General features: G+C 49.3%; 1 protein-coding gene across 1 annotated transcript in view; it reads left to right on the forward strand.

Annotated features, from left to right (window-relative positions):
• The window catches only part of SERPINA4 (serpin family A member 4), a 39,806-nt gene that overhangs the window by 19,993 nt on the left and 1,654 nt on the right, over window positions 1-18,159 (forward strand). Inside the window, 5 exon segments of the mRNA XM_029237161.1 lie at window positions 11,210-11,277; window positions 13,121-13,777; window positions 17,655-17,851; window positions 17,853-17,909; window positions 17,911-17,930. Coding sequence (XP_029092994.1) covers window positions 11,210-11,277; window positions 13,121-13,777; window positions 17,655-17,851; window positions 17,853-17,909; window positions 17,911-17,930 — 999 coding nt within the window.

Raw genomic sequence — 18,159 nt, forward strand, 5'->3', positions numbered from 1 at the left:
CAGGGGCACTTCCCATGGCCCCCAAGGCCTCTAGCCCCCGTGGGAGGGGGAACGAGCTGTGGGTGAGACCCCCAGCCGAAGCCATGGCAGGGAACTCAATGGCACACAGTAGGGTCACTCTCAGGGGGCTGAGGGCGTGGCAGGTGCGGGTTGGGGAGGGAGGCGGCGCGCTCAGGACTACACGGCCACGTATGTGCCGTCAAGGGCAGGAGGACACAGTCAGTGAAAGGAGAACCTGGTGAAGGGTAGAGCGGTGGCTTCTGGAAAAGAAGGAGGTGCACCGGGACGTGGCCTGTCTACCGAAGTGAGTAGGCTGACCGGGTGTCTGAAACCGCCTCCGTGCATTTGGCCAGACCTTGGAGATTCACAAAGCTCTTTTCGGCTTCCTCTTCCAGCTGATCCTCAGAAACCCCTCTGTGGTTGGAAGGACGTCCTTATTTTCCAGATGTGGAAATTGAGGCCCAGCTGGGGAAGTCGCTACCCCCTGGACGTGCAAACAGCAAGGGCCAAGGCCAGGTGTAACAGCAAGCTTTGTACAGCATGGCTGCCTAGAGCCAGGGCCACTTGGGAGAGCGGATGGAGGCTTCCCCTCCGTGGTCTGGAACGTCTCCTTCATGGCCTGGAGTCCCGGCGTATCAGCACTTGGGGGGCGTGGGCTGCTGCCTTGCGGAGACAGCCATGGTGAAGCATCATCCCCTCTGCGGCCTCTGCATCAAGAGCGCCGGCAGCTTTGTGGGATGGGGGCCGGAGGCGTGCAGCACTCCTTACTCCTTGGCACAACGGCAGGAGTAACAAAGCGAGAGAGAGGCATGGACATATAGACACTACCAAACGTAAGGTAGATAGCTAGTGGGAAGCAGCCGCATAGCTCGGGGCTTTGTGACCGCCTGGAGAGGTGGGATAGGGAGGGTGGGAGGGAGGGAGACACAAGAGGGAAGAGATATGGGGACATATGTATAACTGATTCACTTTGTTATAAAGCAGAAACTAACACACCATTGTAAAACAATTATACTCCAATAAAGGTGTAAAAAAAAAAAGTCCCCCCAGTGAGATACTGGAGCCCGTTAAAGCCCTGCTCCCTCTTCCAGCAGAGGACGTGGGGATTCCAGTCTCAGCAGGTCTGGGGTATCTGCTCAGAGCCCCCCAGTTTAAGGCCTGCCAAGATAGAAATCACATTTGCTTCTGGAAAGTTCTTCCTGGAGAACAGTGGCCTTCTCATGGCCCTCTCTTCCCGTGGGGGGCTTCCCCTCTGTCTCTGCCAGGACTCCTGTCACGTGAGGCTGTGTTTTGGAGGCTGGGGAGACGGGGAGGGGACAGCTGCTTCTGTCAGTGTCACTGCCTCGCTGGCCATAGACTGCAGGCCTGTGTGTGTGGACAGCAGTGACCTGCCACGTGCTCTGCATGGCTCTGAGTGAGGGCAGTGCCACCGCCGCCCCTCATCAGGCCTGCATTAAAAGCCTCAGCCCTAAGTCTGGCTGCGTCCCCCTGAGGCCCCTTTCCCTGCCGGTTTCCTGTAGGAGGAAAACCCAGTGATGGTCGCACCTAGGGGTTCTGTTCCTACAAAGTCGTAAGTTCTTCCTCCTCTCTCCTCTGCTGTGGGAGTGTGGGCACGAGCTCACACATGTCGTATAGAACTCTCATTATAGAATAGAATGTAAATCATCCGAGTCTATAGAGAGGACGCTATATAGAACTCTCGCAATAGAATAGAATATGGAACATGTCGTATAGAACTTTCATTATAGAATAGAATATAAATCATCCGTGTCTGTAGAGAGAAGTGGAGATTCTAGAGACAGAGGGTATGCAGACCTCTGTGTAACCAAGTACAGACAACGTTTGTGGCACATACAGAGGAAGGGGTGAGATTGAAAGCCTGAACTGTCTAGGTCTAAGTATGGATCAAAATGAAGGTCCCCCCAGAGCCACAGTGCCAGGCTTCTTTTTGTCTTGTCTGCCACTTTGGGAGCAGCTGCAAGGTTTTCGAGAGACCTGGGCGTTGTCCTCTCGTCTCGGGGTGCTCGCTCAGCTGCTTGATGGCCCAGTGGGGCCGAACCCCTTCCCACTGCTCCGGCAACTCCCAGACCCTGCTGGCATAGTCTTGCCTTGGAGACGAGATTGAACGCACAGATGCCCAGGTCCACCTGGCCTGCTGCGTTGGCAGCTTCAGTGCGGGGTCTGGAATCCGCGGGTGATCCTGTAGCGTCAGGATGAGTGTGTCTGGGTGACTCTGACACCGTGGGGCTGGGCTGGCATGTACTGGAAGGAGCCCTGGCAGCTTATTTGAGGGTAGGCCCGCCGAGAGTGAAAGAATTGGGTCCCACAGTAAAGCAGGTCAGTTAAGAATCACCAGACTCAAGAGCAGCGAGCTGTACTGGCTTCCTCCACCCTCTCAGTTTTCAACTTCAGGGAATATGGACCCAGAGAGGGTTGCCGTTGCCCACCACTTTCCCCACCTCAATGCTGAGCCCGGGCCCTTGTCACCTGTTTCCTGAGGCCAGGACCTCCGGCCACCCCATCTGTTTCCCAGGCACCTGGCCACCTGCTACTGGGCTGCCTTCTCGGGCTGCACTTACAGCCGGGGCCTCTGGGTCTCCACACACCAGGCTGTGAGGTCCCACGTGCTCCCCGGGGGGCCCTGAAGTTGCACGAGCTGCCTTGGATGAAGAGTACCAGGCAGACACCCGCACTGGACCCCAGCTGGCAAAGCACAGCCCCAAAGCCCCCGATCTCCTCCGACCCACTGAAAACCAGGGACTTTTATCCCTGGGTACTGGAGGGGAAACAAGGCTCAGAGAAGCAAAAGGTTTCCCCAAGGCCATTGCAAAAATGTGACAGAAAGGGGCATCCTGGTATGTGTCACTGGTGTGGGAAGTGGGGGAGCTTCTCCATGGAGGGCAATTGGTCAAGGGTATGTGGAGTGGGGTGAATTGTATGTCCTTGTCCTAAGCCCTGGCCCCTGTGAAGGCGACTTTATTTGGAAAAAGAGTCTTTGTAGATATAATTAAGGATCTCAAGATGAAATCATCCTGGATCATCTAGGTGGCCCCAAATCCTGTGACAGGTGTCCTTATAAGAGAAAGGCAGGGTGACATGTGAGACACAAAGAGACATATGGGAGAAGCCACATGGATGCAGCCACAGCCAAAGAATGCATGGCGCCTCCAGAGGCTGGAAGAGTCAAGGAAGGATCCTTCCCTAGAGCCTTTAGAGGGAACTTGGCCCTGTCCACATGTTTTTGGCTTTTTTTTTAAGGTTTTTATAACACTTTTATTTATTTATTTGTTCATTTATTTATTTGTCTGAGTTTGACTATTTTATTTTATTTTAATTTTTATTGGAATATAGTTGACTTAGAATGTTGTGTTAGTTTCAGGTGTACAGCAAAGTGAATCAGTTCTACATATACATATATCCACTCTTTTTTAGATTCGAATGTGGGGTTATGTTTAACATTAGTTGCTGGTACCTGCAGGGACCACATGAAGATTACCACCATGCTTCTCCCCAGCTGGCTGAAGGCCAATGCGTAAAGAGGGGAAAAACTAAATAGATTACCTTCCTTACCTCGAGGCTGCCTTTTCTGTCTGAGTATCTGACTTCCTGCTTGAACTCACTTCTCCTTTCTTGCCCTTATATGTAGTGCTGTTTTTTTGACAAAGGAAAGCTGGCTCTAAAATATCTGGATGTCTATGTTCCTATTCCACATTTTTATTTATTTATTATTATTTTTTATTGAAGTATAATTGCCTTACAGTGTTGTGTTAGTTTCTGCTAATTGTATTTTTTGACAGTTTCAATGTGTATTTCACAAAATATTGGCTACATTCCCCGTGTTGTACAATATATCCTTGTAGCTTATTTTATACATGATAGTTTGTACTTCTTAATCCCCTAACCTTATTTTTCCCCCCTACGGGTAACCGCTAGTTTGTTCTCTATATCTGTGAGTCTGCTGCTTTTTTCTTGGCCCTGTCCACACCTTGAATCTGGATCTTCTTGCCTTCAAAGCTGTGAGAGAATAATATTTCTGTTGGTTAAGCCACTTAGCTTATGGTGCTTTGTTAAGCAGCCCTAGGAGACCAATGTAGGATCACAGCCCAGATCCTGCTTCAAGGACTCGGTCCTAAGGAAGAGATGGGGAACGGACGTGCATTTAGGTCTAAGGATGTGCATCCCCCATAATGTCCTAAGGCTCAAAAGGAATTCAGAAGTAACTGAAATGTCCAGCGGCAGGGGATTGCCTAAATAAATGATGGCAGATCCTGAAGAGGCGATATTTTGGGTGTTTGGAAGAATGTTGTAATGCGGGGAATGACAGTCTAATGCTGGGTGGGAAGTGCAGGCCACGAAGCTCTGTGTGTTAGATTGAAGTATATGAATGGCTGGTGCTCGGCCATTTTTGACCTCAACATCCACAGTGGTATGAAGGAGCATCTAGAAGGAACATCTCTGACTTGGCATTGGGGGCTCAGTGGGGGGATCAGGGAAGGGAGGGGCTCCTGGTCAGCAGGAACAGGAGACAGTCACCCAGGTGGGACAACAGCACGAGCTAAGGAAGCGAGCAAACCAACAGTGCATCTGCGGCTGTGCATCTCAGGCCGATCTTTATCTGGACACACTGGGCTGGACCTGGAGCAATCTGAAGGCTCCCCTTTTATCATCCTCCCCCAGCCTGGACCTGAGACAGGCCTGAGCCCACAGCTCTTCCTTCTCTCCCAGTGGACCCAAGGGAGGCAGCTCCTGAGCTCCCTGCTCTGGCCATCCTGACAGCCCTTCTCCTCTTCATCCTAGGAAGGGAAAGGGAAGGGTGTGTAGCCAGAGGGATCTGGAGACGTTCCCAAGGGAGAAGTTAGGGGCTGCTTTATGAAGAACCAGCTTCCTTGCCCACATGAGCAGTGAAAACCATGTAGGAGAACGTGACCCTCGTGACTTTGGTCTCTAGGAAGCTTAGCGGCAAATAGCCTTGTGAAAACTTCTAGCTCATAAATAAGCACTTTCTTTGACTTTCTAGCTGTGGCATTCTGTTTCTGTTAATTCACTGTGACTTTGATAATATCTCAAAATCCGCTAGGGTAAGCCCTCCAGGTTTGTTCTTTTTTATCACTGCTTTGATCAGCGTTCCAACTTCATTTATATTTTTCCTGACGGTGTGTCTGATTTGTTTAATTTTTAACTTTAAATCTGGGGAGGTCCCCTAAGCCAGCCTCAAACCCTTTAACGAATCAAGTGTGACATAAACATTATATTTTCCTCCGAAGAATGCAGAGCTGGAAAAGGCCTTGAAAATCTGCTAGCACCAAGGTTATTGCAAACTGGCAGCAAACAGGTTGAACCGGTAGAAGCCGTACTGTTTGAAATGGATGGATTAAAAAAAACTCATTTAAATTAGGGCCCCACGTTTTAAAATTGGGATAGTTCACATTAAAAAAGAAATCCAGATTTCCAACTCCCCTGGGACAATCAGAAGGTCTCTTGGCGCCATCATTAGATCAGGCACCAGGTCTATCTAGACCTTCAACGAATTTACTGAGCATCTACTACATGGCAGACGTGGCCCTGGCCACTGATGCTTTCCTGCGGTGCTCCTGTGACTTGCCTCATCATCCTGTTAACAGCCTGGTCCCCGAGAAGGTCCAGTGTGCAGCCCTTACTGGTCCAGCCACTTCCATTTACAAATGGGGAAACTGAGGCCAGAGAGGGAAAGGGGCCTGCTGAAGGCCACCCAGAGACCATTGACCATCGAGGAACCGGAACCCGAGCCTCCTGACTCCCGTTCCCAGCTACCCGGCTGCCCTCGCTGCCTTCAGCTGGGGGAGCCTGTTACTTTCACACCTCCCTGTTCAAGTTCATGTTATCGGCACATTCTCAGCAGCGCCGGGGGCTCGCAGGCATCTGACTAAGCAGAGCCCAGGAAGCCTGCCAATTGAGTGACTCCGCAGCCTCTTTCTAGGGCTGTATTTTTTTTTTTTTAACTTACTGTGATCCAACCATCACCAGGCACATGCAACCCAGCCATCCCTGCACTGAAAGCAGTCATTGCAAGTGATGCAGAGTTAATTGTCAGCTAACGGTCTCTGATGCATTTGACTTCTGCCTGTGCATCTGTGAGGCGTTGGTAGGTTGGTCCCCCCGGCCGGTTCCTCCTCCCCCTGTTCCGGTTCCCTCTGGCAGGGTTTCTATGGTGATTGAGGAATGAGGAAGAGCGACTCCACTTTCTTTTTGAGAAGGTGTCTGTGGCAACGGGAGCTGTGGATTCAGAGCTCCCCTGGGGTTGCTCAGATGCCCCGCCACCTGCCTCATCGGTGACATCCTGTTTGATTTGGGCATCGCACTTTCCCTTCGGCCTGGACTCCGGCCACACTTGTCTGCATGCTCGTCCTTGTCCGTTCTCTTCATGCAGGTCTTGGCTCAGATGCCACCTCCTCAGGGTGGACTGCCCAGCCCCAGTTGTTACTGAGTCCAAGCTCGCTCTGCTCACAGTACAACAGGCCGATGAATCGGAGGTGTTGAGGCCAAGAATACGACTTTATTCGGAAAGCCGGCAGACCAAGAAAATGCCAGACTAATGTCTCTAAATAACCATCTTATCGGAGTCTGGATGCCAGTTCCTTTTATAGCACAGAGATGGGGAGGAGATGAGAAAGTAAAGTAAAAAGGCCGTAAGTTTTGCAAATATCCCCTGGAATGGCCAGCCTCAGGGAGGGGATGTATTTTCTTTCTTGCAGCCATCCACAGGTGGACAGGGTCCGGATGTTTCCCTGAACAAAGGCACTTTGGTTTAACATTCAGGCAGAGGGGCAGGGTTCCCCAAGGCAGGCCATTATGTATAGACGGTATCCTTTTAGTGAACAAAAGCAACGGGCAGCAAGGGTTAAAGTAAAAGAAACAGATCCAATGTGTAGTCAGATTTGCCTCTTCCCTGTGACACAATCAGTCTGTATCTCCTCTTCTCCCCATGCCCCTTTCGGCACTGATCTGAAATTCTATTATGTGTTTATTTGTTTCCTGTCCATCACCTGGACTAGGATGTAAGTTCCATGAGGGCGGGGACTTTGTCCTCCCCAAGGCTCGACTCCCAGAGCCCTGCACAGTGCCAGGCACATAGTAGGTTCTCAGTAAATGACTGATGACTCAGTGAATGGACTTGTGCCTCCTCTCCCGCCTTCCTCACCCTTGAGAAGATCACCTGTCCAGTGTGGTGTCCTGCTACTTAGTGTCTGTCAGGTGACCTGTGTTCAGAGTTCTTCCAAAAGAAAAAGGAAAAAGAACTGCTCTAGGAAAACCCGAAGTCTGGGACTGTTTGGAAGATTCATTGTTATGTAACAAACCACCCCAAACCTCAGTGGTTGAAAACAACAATCACTTTCTCACTTTTACCGGGGTTAGATGGGTGGGAAATTCAGGCAGGGTTTGGCCAAGTGGTTCTTCTGCTCTACAGGGTGCTGGCTGGGGTCATTTGCTTGGCTGTGTTCAGACTGTGGTTGGACTGGGTAAAGAGGTCCCTGGAGGCTTCATCCACGCGTCTGCTGCCTCAATGCTTCTTCACGTGACACCTCCCCCCCTTTCTCTCTCTCCCCCACCACCCGCCCATTTGGTTAGCTTGGGCTTCCTTACAACATGGCAGCTTCAGGTCAGCCTCCTTACATGACAGCTGGCTTCCAAGAAAGAATGTACCAGCATGTGAAAGCAGAAGTTGCTGATCTCAAGGCTCAGCCTCAGGAGTTTATACAGCATCACTTATACCCCAGAGGATTAAGACAAGTCACAGGGGAAGTTCTGACTCAAAGGGAGGGAGGGGAAATCGACTCCACCTCCTGATGGAAGGAGCAGCACAGACTGTGCAGCCATATTTAATCCATCACAGGGACTGATCCCTTCCCAGGCCCTGTTTAAAGGACCTGGATAAAGGCATACTCCAGGGCACGTGAGCTAGGGCCTCACCCAGTGCCACTAACTTGAGGATTGCAATTATTTACACCATGTCTAAGCCAAATGATGGGCTAATACAAAGGAAGGGTTTACTGCTCAGTAAACCCTGTGTAAACTCTTACTAAGGACAAAATTGAGGGAGAATATCAGCCCTACTTAATAGATCAGCATCTTGTTATTCATTAAAATATGTGGTGGTGTTGTTTTTTTGGCAGTACACGGGCCTCTCACTGTTGTGGCCTCTCCCGCTGCGGAGCACAGGCTCCAGACGTGCAGGCTCAGCGGCCATGGCTCATGGGCCCAGCCGCTCCGCAGCATGTGGGATCTTCCTGGACCGGGGCACGAACCCGCGTCCCCTGCATCGGCAGGTGGACTCCCAACCACTGCGCCACCAGGGAAACCCCATTAAAATATGTTAACAATTGTACCAGTTATACTCCTTTTGCTTGCAAAGAGTCTTAGGACACTTTGGATTGCTTAGAGAAATCAAAAATGAGAATTTATTGGAAAGATGGTAAGGCTGTTGGAGAACTTCATGGAATCCAGCGGAATGTAGAGCAAGTGGACTACGGGAAGGACAACTCCAGGGCTCAGCCACATGGGTTTAGGCCTTTCTAGGCTCGGCCAAAACTGCAGCTCACAGTTATGCCACCAGCTCCAGATCGGGGGACAGAGGCAGAGGTCTGGCTATGGCCCTGGGGGCAAATCCTAGAGAGAGGAGTTTGCTGAGAACCAGAGGCAGGATGAAGCCTGTCTTAGTCGGCTCAGCTGCCGTAACAAAGCGCCCAGACTACATACGTGGCTTAAACAATAGACATTTTTTGTCTTGTGGTTCTGGAGGCTAAAAGTCTCAGATCAAGGTGTCAACAGGGTTGGTTCCTTCTGAGGGCCATGAAGGATGATTGTGCTCAAGGCCTCCCTCCTGAGCTTATAGCCTGTGTCTGTACATGGTTTTCTGCCTCTGTACGTGTGTGTCCTAACCTCATCTTCTTTTATTATTTATTTATTTATTTGGAGTATAGTTGCTTTACAGTGTTGTGTTAGTTTCTGACGTACAGTAACGTGAATCAGTTCTACATATACATATATCCCCTCTTTTTTAGATTTCCTTCCCATTTAGGTCACCACAGATCACTGAGTAGAGTTCCCTGTGCTATAGAGTAGGTTCTCTAATCTCTTCTTATAAGGACACCAGTCATATTGGATTAGGGCCCCACTCTCATGACCTCATATTAACTTAATTACCTCTTTTTTTTTTTTTTTTTTTTGCGGTACGCGGGCCTCTCACCGCTGCGGCCTCTCCCGTTGTGGCGCACAGGCTCCGGACGCGCAGGCTCAGCGGCCATGGCTCACGGGCCCAGCCGCTCCGCGGCATGTGGGATCCTCCCGGACCGGGGCACGAACCCGTGTCCCCTGCATCGGCAGGCGGACTCTCAACCACGGCGCCACCAGGGAAGCCCTTAATTACCTCTTTAAGACCTCTATCTCCAAATATGGTCACATTCTGGGACACATATGATTGGGGGGCACATAATTCATCCCGTAATAAACCCCCGCCTAAAATTTGTTTTGAAGGTCAAGACTGATGACAGCACACGTGCACCCAGAGAGCGTGGGGAGGTTTATTGTTCACATAATGAGACTTGCTGGGGAGGACAAGGCAGGCTCCCGAGCTGGTCCAAAAATGGCCCTAGAAAGCAGGGATGGGAGGCCGGCTTGGGGTTTTTACAGTGGCCGGTGGGAGGGGCTGGGGTGAGGATTGAACTACCAGTGGGCTTTCCCATCAGCTCGCCCAGGCGTGGGGCAGAAGGGGGAGAAGGAGGGATGCGGCTTAGAAGCGGTCAGCCACCAAGTGTCAGAAAGTGGTGTGAGTCTCCACCACGAGAGCCTGCTGCAAATCCCTATGTCTGCACAATCTTTCATAAAGCCCCAACCTCCTTTACCTCACTGTCCTTAACAACCCTAAATGCTGAGACCCAGGTGGCTCTGAGCTGACGGGTCCAGAGGGGCTCAAAGTCTAGATTGTGTGTTCTACCTGCCTTTGGTTAGACCTGCACAGAACCGGCAGTGCTCACAGAAGGGCCTGGCGGGGGCTGGAGACATGGGAGGGAGGGAGACAGAGTTTGAAAGACTCAGCTGGCCCTTGAAGAGAAGAGATCCTCAAGCCCTCCCTTCCCTCTTAGTTCAGAATGACTTTCACCTTCTGGAATCACCTGTTCAGGATCAGATAGGAAATCCTCATGGCTAAGATGATACTGCTCTGCACAGTCAGAGAGAGGAGTCTAATGCCCTTGAATCAGACCAAACCAGGATCAACCTAAATGCCCCCTCCTCCATGAAGCCTGCCCTGTCTCTCCCTTCCAATCCCTTGCTCTAAGGCATATGGCCGTGCCTAGGGTTGCCTCATGCTGTTGCTGCTCTTGGTCACACCTCGTCTCCTGCCCCCTAAGGTCAAGGTGATGTCTTGTGCTCCTGTGTGTCCCAGATGCTGCCTCTCCCATCCTCTCCCACCTCAGGCACACTGGGGTCTTTGCACCCATCATTATTCCATGATTCATTCTTCTGCAGAACATTTTTTCATGCTGTTCCCCTATCTGGAACACTGTTCCCTGCTCTAACCCCTCTCCTTTAACCTGGGGACTCCTCATCCGTCTCAGCTCTGATGTCCCTTCCCCAGGACACCCTTCCTAACCTCCATCCCCACCTGTGGCCAGAGTAATTCCCTGTACAGTCAATCCTAACTCCTGAACTTACCCTTCACAACTATATCCTACAGTGTGTGTATCCAGCCAATGAGAATGTAACAATGCCGTTCACCATAGCAGGAGCTCAGCAAGGAGCTGGATGATTGATTGAATGAAGGAAAGAGTGGATTCAGAGATCAGCTGAAGTCTTCTTGAGCCATATGGCCTGAGAAACAGCCAGACATCACCCCTGCCTGCAGCTGTCCCAGAATGATCCAAGGGTGCTGAGGCTCCCTGATTACTTACTAGAGAGCAGCTTCAGCTCCGTGATTAGAGAGGAAATGAGCGATTGGATTCCTGGACCAAGGAGGCATCTGTTCCCGCCTTTGCTCCTGGGGTGCGCCGTCCTTGCAGTCTACCATGTGACATCTTAGGAGATTCCACCACAGAACCATGCCGCTATAAAGCTGGCAGGCTTCTCAGAAATCACGTAGTCCAGGATTGCACACTGGAAGCCCTGGGAAGGATCTAGCCTCTATATGGGTCTTGTCTGGCCACAGAGAGCTGATACCAGTTCCGCGTGCCCACAGTTTCCCACCATGTCGCCCAGGAAGCTGCCTTCCCGAGTTCGTGAAGGCGCTGGAGTTTGCTGCCCCTGGTATGGCCCAACTCTTTATTTGCAGGGGCAGGGATATGGCTGAAATGGTGGTGCGGGGTAACAGAAACCCAGAGAGGGGGATGGTAGTATTTAAGTTCACATGGCAGTTGAGGGTCAGAGTGGAGACCAGGCCCACTAAGGGGTTCCCTTGAGCCGCAGGAAAAGCAAGTATCAGGTGAACCTCAACAAATAACACAAACAGGAAGGGGTGAACTCTCTTGGTCCCCCCAGGAGGGAAAGGGGGTTCTCCTGGGAGGAGGTGAGCCAACTTGCAGTGAGGTTTCTCTCTATATTGAGACTCCACACTGTACCCATGGGTCGGTTCATTAATAATTACCTAATCAGGGAGGTGGTAGGTGGTGCAGAGAGATTTCTCCAATATTCCTGGGCTTGATAAATCCAAGCTACATCTAGAGCTCAGACAGGCACCCAGGGGCCACTCCAGGATTGACTGTGCCATGAGTAACCCTACGAGGGTCACAGTAGAGACTAAAAGGAGGATGACCAACCGTCCTGGTTTGCCTAGGAACGGGAGTTCTGGGACAAGACTTTCAGCACTAAAAGTAGGAAAGTCCTGGGCAAACTGGAACAATTGGTCACGCAAATTAGAGGTGACAAAGGCTAGAAAGACCCCTACATATGATTGCATCAACCTCCTTGCTGCACTGGGCAGGGAACTGGTGCTCAGATCCAGAAGAGCCTCCCGCAAGGCCACGTACAGCTGGGGACCCAGGTCTTCCGGCTCCAGTTGCTTTCGGAGAGCTCCTGTCAGAGCTTCTGGGTAATCTCACTGCAAAGCCGGAGAGAAGTGTGTGAGGAGTGGTTGTTATAGGTTGGTAGGAAGCCATGTTGGGGGGGGTGTTCCTTGTTATGGTCACTCTCCAGCGAGCACAGCAAAGTTCAGTTGATGTAATAGTGACTGTATGGTCCCCACAGCCAAAGATATTCACTATCTGGCTCTTTATAGGAAAAGTTTCCTGACCTCTGGTCTGGGTGAAAAATGATGGAGAGTTGAATGAATGTCAAGAGGGACTGAGGGATTGAATGGGGTGGGATGGATGCAAGGCCAGATGGATGTTAGGGGTGACAACTGGGTTTGGGGCTGAGAACTAGGTAATGGTAGGGCCATTTGATGGGGCAGAGAAGATTTGGTGGAGAAAATCGAGCATCCTGTTTGGGGCAGGTTAAGTTCATTAGGGAAAGGGACCAATTTTATCCCTGAGACTTTGGACAAATCATGTGTTGAGCATCAGTGATCTCATCTGTACAGAGCGGTGACAAGAATACCAGCTCTATTGACCTCTACCTGGATAAGAGGGTCAAACAAAATGGCACAAAAGCGATTTTGCAAAGTGTAAAACACACCACGGATGTCTGTGGGGTAGTCGCTAACATAGCCTTTGGCGATGAGCACATTTGACACGATGGGTCACTGGGCTAAGGAAATAAACTCAGATGGTGCAAGGCACCCCAGGCTGAGAGTCCGGAGACCTGTGTTCTAGCTCAGATATTTACTAGTTTGGTGACTTGGTTAAGTCACTTTTGGAGTCTCTGTTTCCCATTCTCTGTAATGAGAATGGAGTCCAGTGCCGTGCAGAGCTCACAGAGATGGGAAAGGAAATGGGATGGTGGGCAAAGAGTTGCTTTGTAAATCTGAAGCCCTGCTACAGTGTCGTGGCACCACACACGTGGAGGTACTGGGTGTTTGCTACTCCCCTGCCAGCTCATTTGCAGGAGTTGAGAGTATCACTTAGATCCCTGGGGCCCTGCCTTCTGCCTGGCATCTCAGTGGGGTTGGGCATTCTGCTGGGGAGTTTCCTGGGCACATTCTTTCCTCCTGTAGACCTGAGAGCACAGAAGGTGCATCTTACCGACTGCCTGCTCCTCCGTCTGGCTGGACTACTGGTCCTTTCTCGAGGTCAGCGGCATCCCGAGCATCACGGCCAGGGTCACATCCACTGCCCCCATCAGGAGGCTCCGGGCACAGGCTCCCCCAGCTTCAAGGTCACTGCAGGAAATACTGCCTTTGCTCTCCGCTTCTACCACCTGATGGCTTCCCAACCCTATGGGAGCAACGTCTTCTCCCCGCTGAGCATCTCCGCCGCCTACGCCATGCTGTCCCTGGGGGTCCGCTAGCACAGCCGGACCCAGATCCTCGAGGGTCTTGGCTTCAATTTCACAGAGGTGTCAGTATCTGACATGCACAGGGGCTTCCAGCACCTTCTGCACACTCTCCACCTCCCGGCCAACAGGCTGGAGATACGTGTGCACAGCACCCTGTTGTTGAGCCTGGAGCTGCCGCTCCTTCCGAGATTCCTTAATGACTCTGTGACCTTCTATGAGTCCAGACTCTTCCACACCAACTTCGACGACTCTGAGGGCACAACCCAGCTTATCAACAACCAAGTCAGGGAGGAAACTCGAGGGAAGATTGTGGATTTGGTCAACGAGCTCAGCGCAGATACCACGATGGTGCTGGTGAATTACATTTACTTCAAAGGTAAGAGTCAATTCGTTGGTGGATCCTACATCTTCCCTTTCCCCCTAATTCGTTGAAGGATCACATATCAGAAAGAAACTCCCGCAGAACAGAATGTGGATGGATTGGGTCTGATGGGGTTGAGCAGCCTTCTGAAAATTTAATGTTAGAGCCTCAGATATTTAAGTTTGGGTAGTATTGATTTCCACCCCTTCATATCTTTAGACATATTTTCTTATATTTTTTTATTTTTTTAAAAAAATTTTTAAAGGGAATTCCTTTATTTTTATTTTTTATTTATTTATTTTTGGCTGTGTTGGGTCTTCATTTCTGTGCGAGGGCTTTCTCTAGTTGCGGCGAGCGGGGGCCACTCTTCATCGCGGCACGTGGGCCTCTCACTATTGCGGCCTCTCTTGTTGCGGAGCACAGGCTCCAGACGTGCAGGCTCAGCGGCCATGGCTCACGGGCCCAGCCGCTCCGCGGCATGTGGGATCTTCCCAGACCAGGGCTTGAACCCATGTCCCCTGCATCGGCAGGCGGACTCCCAACCACTGCACCACCAGGGAAGCCCTATTTTCTTATTTTTTTAAAAAAATAACAGCAATGTATGAAATGCATTCTACCCAATGGTGACAAGTTGAACTGCTGGATTCATCTCCAGCTCTGCCACTTACCAACAGTACAAACAGGGCAGGTTGTTTGCTTGAAAGACTCTTATAAGGATATAAGAGTCCCTGCTTCAAAGTTTTGTTTCTGAGAATAAAATGATGTCACATATTTGAGTACTCCTTAGAAGAGGGCCTGAAGGGATCAGCAAACTACAGCTCCTGGCCAAACCTGAAGGCCACCTGTTTTTGTAAATAAAGTTTTATTGGCACACAGCCACGCCCATTCATTTATGTATTATCTCTGGCTGCTTTCACGGGACAGAGGTTAGCAGTTGCTACTGAGACAGAATAACCTGTAAAGTGTAAAATATTTACTTTCTTGCCCTTTGCAGAAGAAGTTTGACAACCCCTGGTCATTATATACGCTCAATAAATAGAGTATTTGTAATTATTCTAATGATAACAATTTTGAAGACCTTTAAAAATACATGTAAGTATAAAAGAAAAACTAGAAATTGCCCAGAATCTTACCTCCCAATGTTAATGAGGGAACCAACATTAACATTTTAGCCTAATTCCTTCCAGTCTTCCACTCACACACATATGTTAATAGAGTTGAAATCACAGGTAGGAACAGTTTTGTACAGTGTGTATCACTTAGGGTTCCATCCAGGAAGCATAGTCACCGTGAGTGGGAAGGGAAAGGGGGTTGTGAGAGGAATTAGTCCTGGCATGTTTGTGGGAAGGACTGGGGAAGTGAAGGTCTGGAGGAAGAGGGAGTTGGAGGGACAGAGAACAAGTCACTGGAGCTGGTGGACAAGTTGGAACTTATCAGAAAATCTACATGCCAGGCACATCCAGCCGCCAGAGTGGGTCCATGTAGGGAGAGCTTGCGGAGAGGCCCAGGCTGAGCACCTGGCAGTGGTCTGGAGACACTGCTGGTCAGCAGGGTAGAGCTGGACAAGAACTTGGCGGAGAGCATAGGTGAGCTGGAGCACGCAGCCCCTCTGGTCTGTTCATCGTCTTGTCTGCCTTCAGCGGGCAATGGCTGCTTCATATCTGCCTCTCAATCCCCTGCTGTAACCACTTTGAATCTACAGGAAACAGATTCTGGGGAACAGTCCCAGACTAATAATCCATCCAAACTGGTCACTGCTTGCACTTTTACATGTGGAATTTTCAGGCACCACTAAAAACTTTAAAAAAAAATTTTTTTTAATTCTGCAATAACTATAAATTCATAGGGAGTTGCAAAGTTGTACAGAGTGGTCCCATGTACCTTTCACTCACGTTCCTCTGGATAACATCTTATGTAACTGTAGTACAATAGCAAACCAGGAAGCTGACGTTGGTGATAATCTATAGACTTTATTCAGGTGTTATCAATTTTCACATGCACTCGTGTGTGTGTGTGTGTGTGTGTGTAGTTTTACGCTATTGAAAACTTTATTTAGATCTCATTTTAGTGGATGCATAATATTCTATTGACTCCATTCCATTTAAAATATAATATAATTTACATGTGTAATATACACCATCACCACACCCAAAGCTCTGGCCAGAAATAATGAAGATCTTGGTGCTCTCTTCCCGAAAGAGACCTCGCTGCAGTTGTGTTAGTGATCGTGGCACAGGGAAGGAGGTGCTTCAGAAATAGACATCTTGCCCTCTGACACATCTGCCCATCGCTCTGGGGACACAAATGTAGCCCCAAGACCTCAGTCTAGGTTACATGGTGACAGTAGTAGAACAACTGTGGCTTATCTTAAAAAATGAAAAGTACTTAGAAGAAAACAAACCAAAGATATGCAGAATTTCTGTAGATAAAATTATATTGAGAGATATTAAAGTCGACAAATAAAAAATAGATATACCGTATTTATGAATAGGAAGACTTAACATGGTAAAGATGTCGGTTCCTGCCCAAATTGATCGAAATATTTTAAAGTAATCCCAACAGGTTTTTAAAAGATTCTTTTTGGTACCAGTTAACAAGCTGATTCTAAAGTGTATATGAGAGAGCAAAGGGCCAAGAATAGTTAAAAAGAGAGAACCTGTCTGCTGGGGAGCAATGCTGGTTATAAATCTGTATTAATTTAGACTGTGTGGTATGCATAGACCAATGGGACAGAACAGAGAGGCCAGAATGGAACCCAGAAATGGCTCCATGGATATATGGACACTTGATATTTGACAAAGCCTGCATGATAGAGCATTGAGAAAAAGGATAGATTTTGAAAAAGCAGTCCTGGGACAGTATCCTCATGGAAAAAAATGATTTCGTACTCCTCCATCCTATAGATCATAAGCATTCACTGCAGGTGAAGTAAAGTCCTAAATGCAAAAGGTAAGGGTAAACCTTGTGGATGAAATAGGGGAGTATCTTCATGACCTGGAGGTAGGAAAATTTTTCCTAAGCAGGACACAGAGATCTAACCATAAAAGAAAAACCTGGTATGCTCACTGCATAAAGTGAAGAATTTCAATCATCAAAACACACAATTATGAAAGTGAAAAGACAAGTCAGAGAGGAAGAGAACACATTGGCAACACACAGAACTGATAGACAACTAGTGTTCAGAGAACTCCTGCAAATCACTAAGAAACAGCCCTATAGAAATATGGGTAAAAAAGTGAAGTGGCACTGAACTAAAAAATAATAATAATAAAATAAAAAAACAAAAAACCAAAAAAAATCCCCCCAAACATCTAGTTGATCCATAAACATACTAAAGACTACTCAACCTTATTTTTTTATTTTTATTTTTTTGCGGTACGCGGGCCTCTCACTGTTGCGGCCTCTCCCTTTGCGGAGCACAGGCTCCGGACGCGCAGGCTCAGCGGCCATGGCTCACGGGCCCAGCCGCTCCGCGGCATCGTGGGATCTTCCCGGACCGGGGCAGGAACCCGTGTCCCCTGTATCAGCAGGTGGACTCTCAACCACTGCGCCACCAGGGAAGCCCTACTCAACCTTATTTTAAACCAAGAAAGTGCATGTCAAAACCACAGTGAGCTACCACTATACAAACATCAGGTTGGCAAAATTATTTAAGTCCAATGATTTCAAGTAATCAGTGAAGGCAGGAAAAAACCTTGCTGATATCCTCTGGGGTCTCTTATTTTAGAACCTACCTGAACCCCCAGACCCATTCCCCATGCAGGTCAGGTGCTGAACTGATGAGATGGTGGAGGGTGAGTCTTGAGTGACGATGGGGGGATGCATTCCCTGGCTGGAGGATCGGCTTCTTGGTCCTCGGATGCCCTGTACCTTCTTCCCTTCTTTCCTCCAGCTCTGTGGGAGACACCATCCATCCCCTTGATGACCTCTCCCCATGACTTCTATGTTGATGAGGATCCAGTAGTCAAGGTGCCTGTGATGCTGCAGGATACCCAACACCACTGGTATCTTCACGACAGATACTTGCTCTGTTCGGTGCTATGGATGGATTACAAAGGAAACGCAACAGCCCTTTTCACCCTTCCTAACTGAGGGAAAAATGGAGCAGGTGGAAGAGGTTTTGACTCCAGAGATGCTGACAAGGTGGAGGTAATCTGCTTCAGAAGAGGTAATCCATCAGGGCATCGTGCGGTGTAGAGTCTGCAGCACTGCCCTTCACATGGACCCTTCCAATGAAAGCCAGTGCCCCAAATGGGAGTGGAGGGGATCGCCAAATTATGGAAGAATTCTTATTTTCTTCAAGGCTTTCCTTGGGTTTCCTTAAATAAGGAATACTCTTATTGTACCCAAAATGTGATTTCGCTCTCATCAGTGAAAAGAGAACCAGACTAGGAGTT

The sequence above is a fragment of the Monodon monoceros genome, unplaced genomic scaffold, assembly GCF_005190385.1.
Source record: "Monodon monoceros isolate NGI ecotype Baffin Bay Population unplaced genomic scaffold, NGI_Narwhal_1 Super_Scaffold_21, whole genome shotgun sequence".
Lineage (NCBI taxonomy): Eukaryota > Metazoa > Chordata > Mammalia > Artiodactyla > Monodontidae > Monodon > Monodon monoceros.